At 40.0% G+C, this 15,319-nt stretch overlaps 1 protein-coding gene across 1 annotated transcript; it reads left to right on the top strand.

Annotated features, from left to right (window-relative positions):
* The first annotated feature begins 3,078 nt into the window (after positions 1 to 3,078).
* On the top strand, positions 3,079 to 15,266 carry LOC119780063 (amphoterin-induced protein 1-like). Its single transcript, XM_038279955.1, has 4 exons — positions 3,079 to 3,319; positions 4,780 to 6,171; positions 15,040 to 15,145; positions 15,217 to 15,266. The coding sequence occupies exons 2-3, from the start codon at positions 4,848 to 4,850 to the stop codon at positions 15,138 to 15,140; spliced, it is 1,425 nt and encodes a 474-aa protein (XP_038135883.1). The 5' UTR covers positions 3,079 to 3,319; positions 4,780 to 4,847; the 3' UTR covers positions 15,141 to 15,145; positions 15,217 to 15,266.
* The last annotated feature ends 53 nt before the right edge of the window (positions 15,267 to 15,319 follow it).

Raw genomic sequence — 15,319 nt, 5'->3', positions numbered from 1 at the left:
ATGGTTTCTGGTTTGTTTGACTTTTTTCATGTTTGATTTTTGGATTACTGCCTCAGTTTTTGTTAACACTTCATTAAATCCACAAGAAACTCACCTCTGCCTCCCTGCCTCTGCATTTTGGTCCTCTAACCACAACCAAATCCTGACAAGGACATTTCAGTAGAAAGGCAATTCAAAGAGCTGTAGATGACAAAAAGGAAAAGAAAAATACATGGCTGTGGTGAAATAACACACCACAGCCATTGAAAGCCAATAAAAATGTAAAAGCCTGTAATTTTTAGAATAAGATTATAGGAAGTTGGACTTCATGTTTCATGTTTAGATGGAAAAGTCAAAGGTCCCTCTAAATAAATACGTTTTTATTCCATATTAAAAGATTTCAGACCCTTTACAGTTTTCTCGAAGTTAATTCCAGATTAGTGGAGCATATGAACCTAGAGTTTAAAGAATCCATTCTAACTTTACACATTTAAATGAGACAGAAATGTATCACTCACCTAGACATGCTAAAATGCATTCTGGGGAAATAATGTTTTAAGGTTTGATGATGCAAAGATTGGACACCATCATGCTTTTGCTGCCACTATTGTGGTGCACTGTAAAAAGTGAGTGGTGAAATCAAGATGGAGGATCACAGGATCAACCAGTTATTCAACTTTGTTTTCCAAATAAGCTGCTACAGCATCATTATTATTGACCCATAGCCAGGGCTGGATTTTGAAGGATGTTATCCCCTGTTCTGAAGTCAGTTTGTTTGTCCGGTCAACAGAAGAAATAGTTTATTCATGTGAAATATAGTATTTTTAATTACCTACAAAAGTCTAGCCATAAGCATTAAAAACAACACACTGAAACAACTTAAAGGTTTCCGTCTATGTGAATTTGATCTGTATAATGATCGGGTTTCATTTTTTAAATTGAATTACACAAATAATGGAATTATTTAATAAATTATCTACGCTAGCATTAATGTGAAAAGAAGCGTTTGTACACCCTAATCCCAGAGGTTGATAATCTGGGTCTAGAAAGTAAAAACCCAGTTTACAGTTTTTTTCATCCATTTCATTTCACTTAAGCAGGTGATCAGCCCCCATTATGTGTTGTGGAGCTGGAAATTAAAATGGATAAAACTAAGGTCTGTACAGGTTTTTGCTATCCAGCCGTGCCTAACCCATGATGTGCACGTCTCTATGTTCATTTTCACAACTTGTTCAACTTTACTTTTCCTTCAAATGTACAAATAAACACACCTCTCTGTTATGACCTTTTGGTGTTAAGATTGCTTTTTGTTGAATGGGTGTATCCATATAGATTTTGTGTTAGGTTTTGTTCATTACTTATGTGCTTTGACCTTTTTTATTTGAGTTTACCTTCAGTTTGGTACATTTTTCCATTGGTTTATAGTCTCTGTTTCTGACTCAGTCCAATATTCTTATTATCCACCATCCTTAAGCTTCCCCTGCTCAGCACTCTCCTCTCTGAGCTATTCAACTTTGCCTTGATTATTTTACCAGGTTGTTATTCTCCACTCCTCCCTCAATATATAAGCTCACTGGCTGCAACTATTCGTTCCTGCTTCCTGCTGTTACACCAACTGCACTCCATGGTTTGCTTTTCCTGTAATCCTTATCAGAACTGTCATGATGGGTCTCTCTGATTAAACCCACATGCAGAACACCACAGGAAACTGAGTAAAAGTTTAACAGTTTATTTTGGTAAACACACAGAGAGTAAATATGGCACTGGTTCTGGTCCAGGTCCAGGACTGGGTTCACAGAGTAATCTGCAGAGAGGGATTGTTTGGTTAGCCAGGTAGCAATGGTGTCTTGACAGAGTTTGATTCTGAGTTGTACCTGATGAGGTTCAGACTGATCGGTGGATAGAGGGAACCGGTTGGGTCCAGAGACTGTGGGTTCAGCAGAGAGCTTAGCAGCGGCAGAGCTTAGCTTCAGGCTAGCGAGGTTCAGACCTTGAGTTGTTCTCCAAGTTCTCTCCTGAGAACTAGCAGGGAGATTCAGACTGAGGATCTTCAGGTTTGGCTTCTTAGGACAGGCAAACATGAGCTCCTCCAGAGCTACAGACTTCAATCAGGTTTCCTATAAGGCAGAGAAGACATAGGCTGGTTAGAATCAGGGTTACTCTCCAGAGCAGACAGAGATTCTATGTTCAGGCTGAGGCTCAGGTTCTGCTAGCCAAAACTGGTCAACACTCCGGCGCTGAAGGGAAGTCAAGCCGCTGCTTAAGTAGCTGGTCTCCTGATGAGATGAATCAGCCTCAGGTGTGCAGGTGGCTTCAGCTCAGGAGACCCAGGGCGCTCTCTGCTGGAGAAAGGTGACAGATCTCCAGATCCCAACAAGAACCAGGTTTTTGTCAGTCAATTTTTGCATGTGGGTCCTCCGCTACTGCTAAATGCGACTGTTCCATAGCTGCATAATGGAATATCTATAGCTATGTATGTATAAGTGCATATAATTCATAAGATTAGTTCTTCAGGCTATTAATATCTTCCCTCAGCATATTGAATGTTATATTTCAGTCTGCTCTATCTATCTTATTGTTTTGGTTGATCAAATTGTTTATCTGAAGTTGTTCTTTGTTTGATTTTAATCACACTTATGCATTCATGCTCCTAATGCTAAGACCTCATGTTATTCTGCATGCTCATCACGTCTTGTTTTAATGACTGCTGCAGGTTGTGCAATGAGCCTTTGTCTTGACCTTCTGCACACTTATGAGACGATCCAGAAGAAGAAAAAAAGCATAAAGTGAATTTGAAATGCAGCAGAATGTAAAAAATAAACCTTGCTGACCATTCTTTAAGAAACAAACATATATCTGTGGTTCTGTCTCAAGGTTAACTGTATATTTTCCTGCAATAAAAACTATCCTGATTCGCTGCTACCTTTAAGATCTCAGCAAATTTTCCCATAATGAATCTATTTCTTTCTACATCACTGCAGTCCTGTTCTGAGTAATTTCAGTCTCTAAGTGATGTGACTGAGACATAAGAGAGGAGTGGAGGAGAGAGGAGAGTCAGCCCCTCCCCTGCTGTTCACACCCCTCGGATCGGATCGGATAGCAGCTGGTTGTACTTCTCCCCTCGGAGATCTGGTCTGCCCAGCAAACTCTGCTCATGTGTGTTGTAGCAAACTGACAGATGGGACCACTGATCTCCACTGCTCACTGCTGGAGAAGAAGAGGATAACTCCTGATATCATCAACTGAAGGTAAAGCAGAGGCTGTTGGGACTCTGCCAGTTGGGACAAATATTTATTACTCTGCGGAGGAAGACAATGACTGGATAGTCACCACGGACCAAGTAAAACCTGCATGCTTTATTGTTTCTTTTGTATTTGACACAATGACATGCCTCTAATTGTATGCATTTCTAGGATATTCTCACAAACCTCACTAAACTTACATCTTCCCTAAAAGATGCTCTCTGTTCTAAACCCCAAAGTCAAATTCAATGTATTTGCTCCGATTTTGTCACAGACCGGCAAAAATTACTTTACAAATTATAATGTTTAAATGACCATACGTAAAAAGTATGATGTGAAATTCAAGTCAGACTTCCAGAGCTAACACTTTATAGAACCACCTTTTTCTGGAACTATAAGTGAAGAAGGGTATAAAATAATTTATCTGCTCTTAAAAATTGTTCATATTGAGAGTGTATGAGAATTTATTTTGCGCTATTTTGTCTCGGTTTCTTAAAGGTATATCGGAGGACGTTCTTTTTCCTGGGTGGATCATTAAAATAGGTGGTCATCCTATTGTCAATTATTCTGGTGATATGTTTACGTAAGGCCGTCCTACGTGCTCGTCACCATTTTCACTTACTGGTGGTGAGTCTCACATAGAGGAAAAATTGCCAATCTTCTTTTGGAAAGTAAGCTTGGAAAGTAAGCTAAGCAACAACTTTTAAACACGAGGAGAAATGGGCTCGTGCATGCTCTCACACTCGTTTAATAGGTGTTCTGTCTCGGAGGTAAAGGGTTGTGCATGTACATTTTTTGTTAAAGTGGAGATCTCCACTATACTTTTAATCGCATCTTAGGGTTGGATTTTGACAGGTTCATACCAATACATGATTATGCTCGCATCTAAACCAATCCTTAGGTGTTTCCCTACAACCACATACCTGACAAATCAATGGTGGATTATCAGGCTTTCATTAGAACTAACCGTATACTGAGCTAATGAAGTCTTTTACATGGGGTGTGTGGTGTTATTGTTCAGTAATTTTATTCAAGATTAATGATGTTTAAAAGCTCCAAAAATGTTGGGTGAGTTACTTTAACGTTTCTCTACACTGTGTGTTGCAATACAGCATTGATAATTTAGAAAATAGGATTAAATGCAGTTGCTATCAGCAGTGTAAGTGATTAAAATTATGCTTCATGTACTGGTGTCCTGAATACCCTGTTTTGAATGGGTATCAATCCAAGATACCAGCTAAGCGAATAAACACTAAAGGAGTATACTAAAGGAGTTTTTCTAATTGATTTTATTTGTGTTTGCTCAATGGAGAGTTGAGTCCCAATTTTCTGCAAAAAAAAAAAGCTAGACTGCTTCCTATCCTTCTACAGAACCTCATAATCCAGTCCTTTAATCTGCTGGAAGAGAGGCCATAGGAAGAGATCTAATCTAAAAGCAATCATTTTTTACTATTTTCTTTCTGCTTAACAATCCATAATGCTGTGTTAACCAATTGCATTATATCTCAATACAACAGTTTAATTTGATATCATGTACATTGTTTATTCTTTTTTTTAGAGCATCAAGAATCTGCTCTGGATATTGGTTCAACAAATTCAGGATCGTGTGGAAAGAGTCCCAACATCATGCGGGCCTCAAGAAGATGCTTCCTCCTATTTCTGCATCTAGCTTTAGTGTTTCCTGTGGTTAGAGTTAATCGACTGCTAAAACGAAAGTCTCTGGACCACAAAAGACTTTGTGTGTGTGCTAGTAACATCATCAGCTGCTCTAATTTACACCTAGAACATGTCACTTTAAATCTTCCTAACCATACATCCGTTCTGGACCTCAGCTTTAACAACATCACAAAACTCCTTGCCACGTGGACCCTGACTGACCTCAACATGCTACAGACAATGCTGCTGAACAACAATTGTCTCACCTTTCTCTCCTCCGAGGCATTTGTTCATGTGAAAAAGCTTCGTTACTTGGATCTCTCTTATAATGGCCTTACCCTACTGGATGAGTTCATCTTTGAGCCGCTGGAAGACCTTGAGGTGCTTGTCCTTTTCAAGAACAACATTTCTAAAATTGATCGCACTGCCTTCTCTAGCATGGGCGCCCTACAGAAGCTTTACATGAGCCACAACCAGATCTCACGCATCCCCTTGGAGGTGCTAAAGGAGCGAAGCAAGTTGGATACTTTTAAACTGCTGGATGTTTCCTTCAACAAAATCAAGGACCTGCCAATAAAGGAGCTCCAGTCCATGCGTGCCTGGATGAAGAATGGTGTCTACTTTCATAACAATCCTCTTACATGCAGCTGTGAGCTGTATAAACTGGTGGCAAGCTGGGACATCAGAATGTTAAGCTCTGTCTCAGGGTTTGCAGACAACCACACATGTACAATGCCAGACAAAAAGACTAAAAAAATACTGAACATCACTTGCAATGATGACAAGATTCTTATAAGAGAGGCTAATCTGGAGCAGAAATTGCTTCTTGACTGTGACACTAGACAGAAGTACATGGAAAAGAGATGGGTACTGCCAGGAAATATCTCAGCATCTTCAGCAAACAACACCAAGATCAAAGAGGGTGGTACTTACCTGGAGATAGGCCCACTAAAGCTTGAAGACTCTGGGGTTTACACCTGCTATGCTAACAACAGTTCCTTAATTGACACTGTCCAAATTACTGTGGTGGTGTTAAACTACACAAAGAGCCATGGGCTGGAGGATCTTAAAACAGCATACACCACCCTGGGAGCCTGTGTGATCAGTGTGGTTTTGATCCTTGTCTACCTTTATGTCACACCCCATTGCTGCGCTTGCTGGTCAGGTGAAAACACAGAGAAGGACGACCCTGGAGAGAGCCTGCACTCCTCAACCGCGAGCCTCCCTCTGGCACACGGAGAACAGGAAGCGGAGAACGCGGCCTTTGCCTTCAGATATGAAGCATCACAAGAAAGTAAGGATCAGCTGGAGCAGAATGGGAGACTAAATCCTATAGGGGAGGAAGACGACGAGTGGTCGAGGGACAGCAGGAACAAATAGAGGTCTGAGGAAGGCCACATTAGTTCTGGGAGCTCTGATACTCCCATGATGAAAAAGTTAAAATCAGTAAAGATCAAGTGTTGCTTTGCATAAACTGTAGAGCAACTTTCAATCACAGCTTTTTTTCCACACAAGTAACAGGAATGTTTCAGTAATACACCACTTTCTACAGTCAGGGTCACTTCTGATAAAGATTTGCACAAAGCCCTAAAATATTATTTGATTTCATTTTATATTGCAGGATATTGAACTTGAATTGCTTTCAGAAATCCAACTTTTGATTTGAGAATCAGAATTTCATTGAAAACAAATCTCCTGTTAAGAAATAATTATCTTGAACAACTTCACCAGTTTTACACTTATATAGGCATGCGTGATGTACCCTCTATCTGAAATGTAAATGAAACATTTTCTATGTAATACATCTTGCTTTATTTTTATGAGAGTTTGGCCAAAGGGAAGGTCCTTTTCTCCAAGTTTTATTTTAAAAAGAGAAAAAAAAAAAACGGATTCAGTTAAGGTAGAGATGATAACCATTTTTACGAGGAAAATAGTGACGGATATAAAAAAAAAAAAATCCCAAAAGTCCCTGTCACAAAAAGTCTCCATGACAATCCCTGGATGTTAACTAGTTGAATGGGTGTAGTGTTGGGAAAAGCTTTTTATCTCTTTAAAAATATGTGCAGTTTGATGAATATTAGCAAACCTTTAACTGGAGGTTTGTGCTGTGATCAGGTCACGACAGCCTATGTGACAGCATATCCCATAATGCTTTGCAGGGAGAGCTCTCTAAACAAAGCATTCCGGGATATACAGTATCTGTTCGTCTAGTGACCATGGAGGATCGCTAGTTTTCAAATTTCGATTCCACTACTTTTTCATCCACTAGACGCTCGGACACTCATTTAAAACGCCGTAACCACTATATAGTGCCCTATATAGTGATTAAGGCGGACATTCAGACACAGCCTAAGATTGAACGTTTTTGGCAACACCATGCCAAGCCTGCATGAAATGTAAATGTGTGATACTGCTTATCAATAGATCCCGAAAACCTTGTCAAAGAGTTCAACAACTTCATTTCTATCAATACCAAAGGAATTTTAGAAACAAATCTTGTCTTAAGTCACATTTAATCAGCGATGGGTCGTTCAGTATGATAATAATCAGTAACATGAAACCAAATTGACAGAGAAACTGTTCGTACAAGACAAAGTCAAGATCCTTGATGGTCATTTCAGACATTAATCATAAAGTAAACTAGTTATGAACAAACACAACAAGATTCAAGAAGACCCAGGACTATAGATAAATAGACCGTACCATAAGAAATGGTGAAATAATCCCCTCATTAAGCTCCAACTTTTTAAAAAAACAAATACATAAGGGCTGGTCTATTGATAAATGTCATAATGGGATTTAAAGATCTGACCCACATGCAGAGAACCACTCAGAGACCAAGGGTAAAAGTTAACTGGTTTATTGAGGGTTAGCAAAACACAGATGGAGAGAGATATTCTACTGGGTAATACTGTTGGACCTCAGTGGACTGGTGAACTGGAACCTCTGCAGGGGAGATCACAATTATCAGTTCAGGGACCGTGGGAAAAAAGACAGACGCTTGTATATTGCAAGAGAGGTACTCACGTTTGGCAGGGCTCTTGGTTATTCCTTGGATCCAGTTTGTGGGGTTAAATCCAGAGAAGAATGAACTTGTTGGAGAGTGGACAGGCAGACTAATGTTGGACCCAGAGGAGTAAAGTAGCGGACTGTCACTTGGTTTTCCAGAAGTTGACTTAAACGGATCATGTGGAGGTTTCCCCTTGCTTAGTGTCACTCAGTTAATCCTTCTTGGGGGGTAGAAGGTCCAGGCTTATCCAGTGATACAGGAAGGCTTCCTGCCGAAGAACAAAGACAAAGCAAGTTTAGACTGAGGGAGACAAGGCTAAGGTTGGACTCTGCTAATCTCAGTTTGGCTAGAGTACCCAATATTGGCAAACACTCTGGCGTCAAGGTAGTGACAGCCCACTGCTCAAATACTCCTCTGGTAAAGACCCAACGAGCCACAGGTGTGCAAGGAGGCCCAACAAGAACAGGGCACCATCTGGTAATGGAGAGAAGAAAAACACAAAAACAACCCACACAAACTGGAATCCTAACAATAAAGCATGATTGCAAAAAGTGTATAAATCAGCACATAAGCAATCAGCAAAAAGCTTTATTTATTCTTTATTCAAGAATGTTGCTTTAATAACAATTTCAATTTAATACAGTTTATTTATATAGCGTCAATTCACAACACATGTCATCTCACTTTACAGAGACAATTCAACCAGATCATACAGTCAAACTGATTTAAATTTCTCTACTTAAGGAAAAGCATTTGACTGCATCCACTCATGACTCAAAGGCAATCCCTGACACTAAGCATGCTTGTAGCAACAGTGGAGAGGAAAAACTCCCCTTTAACAGTAAGAAACCTCAAGCAGAACCAGACTCAGTGTGATCGGCCATCTGCAGAGGCCAACTGGGTTTCAAGGAGACAGAAGCAGAGCTGGCTCCGTCCGCGAAACACATAGCTAGTCAGACAAACTCCGAAGCAGCTTCCATGTCAATAACAAAGTGCTACACATTATTAAGTGTGCAAAGCAGATTTGATTTCAAGGCTTTTCACAAATCTCTTTCAGGATTGCCAATAACTGTGAAGGACAGTGTATATAACTTTAATGTATCACTATTAAATTCCTAAACACTCATAAAGCCAAGTCTTTCTAACTAACTGTTTGCATTTATAAGGAAGGTACTTGGAAATGCTTTTAAGATCACAAAAACTGAGAAACAAGGAACTCCGAACAGACAAACCGCAGGACAATAAATGGAAAGACGATCTTTGGAACCATCTCTTCTGATAATCGTCCGTCAGCACAGAAAGCAGGGATCTTATGCTGTGCAGCTTACAATGCAAAAACTGAAATACTCAAATATATGCAAAAAACAGCTAAAGCTCATTTACTGGTGTTGGCTGTTCAGATTTGATGCATGCTGCATTTTTTTATTTCAACTTTTATATAAATTATGCTGCACTACTCTGATGAAATCTAACTAAGTTCAACAATATTATAAGGTATACAAGTGTCATTACATTTTAAGTATAAATTTGTCTTTTTGCAATAACATTGGACTTTTTTTGTGACGCACTTGTTTAACATTTTTGAGGAAAGTCAGTGAATTGACCCCTCTATACTTTTCTGTTTTTTTTAGTTTTTTTTTTTTTATTAAAGGCAAATCTAATTCATAAAAGTTGTCACCTTGTCTCATTTACAACAAAAAGAGATGGTGAACTTAAAAGGCTTAAAGATCACTTCCTGAGCCGTTGATGTTCAGCAATACTAGATTTTACTGACACTGATATATAATTTATTGTTAACGTGTTTAAAACAATCATTAAGTCTTAATTAAAGAGCAGTCATCATCTTAAGAGACCAAGTTAGAGTTTACTACAGGGTTAAACCAGTTGTGGAGAGCATCTAAACCTAAAATTCAGCACCACATCAAACAGAGCCATGTCCCATTAATCATTATACAGAAGAGATGATCTGTTCAGGGTTGAGAATTTTTACTTGTAGTATGTTCCATATGAAATAGATGCTGAGACTCTTTGTTTGCAGCACCATCAGAAATGGATAGAGACACATCTTCATTACCCTGCACAGACACAGAAGAGTAACTGGGACAATGGACCACCCACTGTGCCTGACACATACGCCATGTTAGACACCTAAAATAAGAGAATGAAATACACTATATTGCCAAAAGTATTTGCTCACCTGCCTTGACTCACATATGAGCTTAAGTGACATCCCGTTCCTAATCCATAGGGTTCAATATGACGTCGGTCCACCCTTTGCAGCTAGAACAGCTTCAACTCTTCTGGGAAGGCTGTCCACAAGGTTTAGGAGTGTGTTTATGGGAATTTTTGACCATTCTTCCAGAAGCGCATTTGTGAGGTCGCACACTGATGTTGGACGAGAAGGCCTGGCTCTCAGTCTCCGCTCTAATTCATCCCAAAGGTGTTCTATCGGGTTGAGGTCAGGACTCTGTGCAGGCCAGTCAAGTTCATCCACACCAGACTCTGTCATCCATGTCTTTATGGACCTTGCTTTGTGCACTGGTGCACAGTCATGTTGAAAGAGGAAGGGGCCAGCTCCAAACTGTTCCCACAAAGTTGGGAGCATGGAATTGTCCAAAATGTCTTGGTATGCTGAAGCATTCAGAGTTCCTTTCACTGGAACTAAGGGGCCAAGCCCAGCTCCTGAAAAACAACCCCACACCATAATCCCCCCTCCACCAAACTTTACACTTGGCACAATGCAGTCAGACAAGTACCGTTCTCCTGGCAACCGCCAAACCCAGACCCGTCCATCAGATTGCCAGATGGAGAAGCGCGATTCGTCACTCCAGAGAACGCGTCTCCACTGCTCTAGAGTCCAGTGGCGGCGTGCTTTACACCACCGCATCCGACGCTTTGCATTGCACTTGGTGATGTATGGCTTGGATGCAGCTGCTCGACCATGGAAACCCATTCCATGAAGCTCTCTGCGCACTGTTCTTGAGCTAATCTGAAGGCCACATGAAGTTTGGAGGTCTGTAGTGATTGACTCTGCAGAAAGTTGGCGACCTCTTCGCACTATGCGCGTCAGCATCCGCTGACCCCGCTCCGTCAGTTTACGTGGCCTACCACTTCGTGGCTGAGTTGCTGTCGTTCCCAAACACTTCCATTTTCTTATAATACAGCTGACAGTTGACTGTGGAATATTTAGGAGCGAGGAAATTTCACGACTGGATTTGTTGCACAGGTGGCATCCTATCACAGTTCCACGCTGGAATTCACTGAGCTCCTGAGAGCGACCCATTCTTTCACAAATGTTTGTAAAAACAGTCTGCATGCCTAGGTGCTTGAATTTATACACCTGTGGCCATGGAAGTGATTGGAACACCTGATTCCAATAATTTGGATGGGTGAGCAAATACTTTTGGCAATATAGTGTATGTGCCCAACCTTCCTTTGGGTGATTAGAACAAGTCGACATTATAGCCAGCATATTATTCAGATACTACCAGTCTTTAAAATGTTCCTATTTTTAATCCGACCTGTTTCCAAGTCATCTTTAGTCCAGTTTTGTTAGTTCTATATTAATATTGATAAGAAGTTCTATATTAATATTGATTGTTTCGTTTCCCATTGGGATAAATAATTTTTTTTTTTTTACTAAATTGAATTTAATTAATTCAGAATCAACAAAAAAAAAGTAAAATTAATAAATCAGCTGCCAGATTCACGTGTTATAACATGGTCCTTAACATCCTACACTAATCCACATTAAAACAATATTAGAATGACTTCAGAGTAGAACTAGACTTTAATATTTTAAACTAACAGGGCAAAGAAAGCAGTGCAGAAATTAAGTGGTGAGGTTATACAATGTGGTGCGACAGACACCAGTCTGTCGCACCACATTGTCCAGGGTGTACAAATGGACGGACGGTTTGTTGGTTATACAATGTAAACGCAGTCCAGAAGGCAGAGAAGTACCAGAGTTTGTGCTCACTGATTTTTATCCTCTCATCTTGTGTGACACGATAGGATAAGCCTGAGTTTATCAGTAAAAGCGTTTCGTCACCACATAGGTGTTATCTGTTACCAGCAGATGTTTCCTGTTTAGCTGTGCCCATGTTTGGACAATTGGCTATGGACTTTGCATACAAACTGTCAACCTTCTTCAACATAATGATCTCTGTTGGAATGTTCCCCGGTCGATGGTGAAAAATTAAGGATTGACCTAAATATAGCAGGCAGAAGAACCCTAAAAAAACATCCAGATGTATAATGTAATGCAGAGAGGACATTTCATCCTAGCGCTATGGGTCCTGAGCCCGTTACATTATCAATGACCCCTCACACCCCCATCATGGACTGTTCTCCCTGCTGCCCTCTGAGAAGAGGCTTCGCAGCATTCGATGCTGGTTCAGTAGATTCTGCAACAGTTTCTTTCCCACTGCCAAAATATACATTCTTTATTATACTAAAAAAATCCTTTTCCTCTCTTTCTACAACACTGATGGCTTAAGGTAGACAATATAATATTTACACTCTGACATGTAGTTGGATGGCGGACAAACCCGCATAGCCAGAAGAAGAAAATCGCACACTTACACAAGGTTTCACAGCAATCAGGTGAAAACAAACACTGCACATGGTCACCACTGAACACTGCAAACGATCAGATCCGATATAATATTGTCTATAGCTCACAGTGTGCTTGGGAGAGTGACCAAGGGAAAAAAAAACAAACTAATAAATGAAAAAAGATAAGAAGAGAAAAAAAACTGTTAGTCCGCCCTCACAATTGAAAAATGGGACCAAAGACAGAGGGTTGGACTAACCTAAAAACTAAACATAAACCTAAGGACAGCAGGAGCAACAAAAAACATCTCTGTAAACATACAGAAAACACCAAATTACAAAAAATGCAATCAATGTATTGTTTTAACAGCCGACTTAAAATCTTTAAAAATACCTGTGTTTCGTGTACATCACACTCATCTCCCTGCATACACAGCCTGGTCTAAAAAACCTGCAATTATTAAAATGCCTATTTGTCCAAATAAAAAGGTAATATAACCCCCACTCTTTAAAAACACTCACCCACATTCTTGACAAATGCTTAACAAACATTGAACCAACAGGCGTGCTGACGTCCCACGGAAACTGAAACCTTCCCAGAAATGCTCACAGCTTCCGCTTTTATCCTGCCTGAACAATGCCCATACCACCTGTAACATAGCTATACAAAGTTTAGAAACATATCTCAGTAGACCTGGAGCTGTTTTTTGTTTCAGAGAGTTGGACATTGACTCTAAGGGCTGAATCCAAATGCACACCACACGCTCTCGATATCATCACATTAAAACTACAAGGGGAAGACCATGAAAGCTGTGACATTTAACAAAGCAGCAAAAGTTTAAAGGATGGAAGTACATTTTCAAAAAAATGAAAGTGAAAGATATTGATTTAGACAAAGAAGCATTTCCAACCATTTCTCTAAGAAAGGTGAGCAGCTCAACCAAAGGATGATTCATTTCCATCTCAATGCAATTAGATTTTGTTCTGCAGGATTTCAGACTGGGTCTCACAAATGCAGCTCTTACCATCCAGGACAGTTCATTGTTCTCAGAAGCACTGCCCAGGGGAAAACAGCTGAAAGTGAGTTCCATTTACCAAATGCTTATGGCCATTAGAGCCCAGCCCTGAGCAAATCATCCAATCCAGCCAGCCAGAAGTCTCATAAACACGGTCAGAAATAGCAGCAAACGAAGCCACCAACACACGCACAGACCCTCATGGCTCAGTCTGACAGCCAAAAACTAAACGCACAAGCTGCTTTTATTTAAAATATGGCTTGATTATGGTGATATTTAGTTACATTGTCTCTAATCACATAATATGGAAAATGACTGACTATATAAAACACAGACTTATTGTTATACATAAATAGAAATATGTTTATGCAGCTTTGTTAAGATCAATAAACTACAGTAAAGTAAACTATGACCGAGATATTTCTAAGTTAGTTGAATTGACTTGTGATATTTTTGGTAATGATCAATTTATATCATGTTTACACAAGTATAACTTTTGCATCTTCCTATGAGGTTAAATGTCCCAATATTTTCTTAACATTGTGTGAAAAACAATCTAATGTCTATAAGTATGCCATTAAGATCTTGTTAACTCTGATTCATTTGTTTCCTTGTCTAAATGTCAAAAATGTGTATCACTACAGTCATAGCCACCTGGAAATCTGATCAGATCAACAACAGAAAAAACAAAACCCACCTGCTTTACAAGTCTTCCTTTTTTCAGCATGAACAACCTGATTCATCAGAGAATCTACTCCCCCCAGCCTCTGAAGGTCTACTGCAGTCTGTGGCTCCAAGCCAAAAGTCGCAGATCCTTTAAGTCCTGAAAGTTGCAGGGAGTTGCTTTCATGCCCTGAGTTTGTCTGCATAGCCAATAGTACAGATGCTGAAGTAGATTGTTGTCTGGGGAATCCAGAGTCCATATCAAACCATGAAATTGTTGCTTTATTTAAATTAATCCTACTATCATTTATTCTATGTTAGTTCTGCTGAAAGAAATCACAACTAATAAGGCCTTCTACAAAGAAGTTTATATGCCCCCTGACATGAACAACCAAAATAGTTACTTAAAATATCATGATCTTGGCACTGATGACTGGCTTAATTACTCATTCCATTCACCTGTCTAACTCTGCCCAGTTGCTCATTACCTCTCAGCAGATCAATCTGCTCCTGCCTCTATTTAAGGTGCTTGATTCCAGTCATCAGAGCCAGATTATCTTGTTTTTTCTAGCCAGTGGTGAGAGTGGTTTTAGAGTTCCTTTGTGTTTCTGATTTCCTGATCCAAACATGTTCTGCCTCTAAACCACTAAGCCTGCCTGTTCCAATCTGATGTCAGTAGTGAGAGTGTACTTAGATTTACCTTAGTGTTTCGGATCACCTGATCCTCTCAACCACTGAGCCTGCCTGTTCCTGTCTGGCTGAAATATTTTTGGACTCCTGGGCCTCTGAGCCTTCATGTTCCTGTTGTGATCCGTTTCCCTGACCTGGCTTCATACTCCCGGACATCTGAGCTTGCCTGTTCCTGTTTTGATTTGTTTGCTTGACCTGGCTTCAGACTCTTTTTTTTTTTTTTTTTTAGGCTGCAGCATCTGGGAAACTCTGGGCGGTGTCCGCTGCATCTTGTTGGCAGCCCACTGGCTGGATCCTACCTCATTCTCTGGCTTTGGACTGAACTGTTAAACCAGGTTTGTGACTAATGCGTTCATAATCATCCCTCAGATTATCGTGGTCACTAACCTGTGTTTCTCTCCTGCAGAGGTTAATGCCCTGCAGATCTGCCTGTTTTCAATAAACGCTTTTTGAAGTAATCCCACGGTCTGTCTTGCTATTTTCTATTTTTGGCTCCTGCTGTATCATTT

The sequence above is a fragment of the Cyprinodon tularosa genome, unplaced genomic scaffold (genome assembly GCF_016077235.1).
Source record: "Cyprinodon tularosa strain WSP-4 unplaced genomic scaffold, ASM1607723v1 ctg154, whole genome shotgun sequence".
Classification (NCBI taxonomy): domain Eukaryota; kingdom Metazoa; phylum Chordata; class Actinopteri; order Cyprinodontiformes; family Cyprinodontidae; genus Cyprinodon; species Cyprinodon tularosa.
The sequence above is the reverse complement of the archived record's forward strand: the minus strand, read 5'-3'. Positions and strand labels throughout refer to the sequence as shown.

Bases quoted from the DNA above. Each gene is read 5' to 3' on its own strand.
- LOC119780063 (XM_038279955.1), top strand. From the start codon at position 4,848: ATGCGGGCCTCAAGAAGATGCTTCCTCCTATTTCTGCATCTAGCTTTA. The intron at 6,172-15,039 runs GTAAGGATCAGC...TTTTTTTTTTAG, and splicing joins ATATGAAGCATCACAAGAAA to GCTGCAGCATCTGGGAAACT.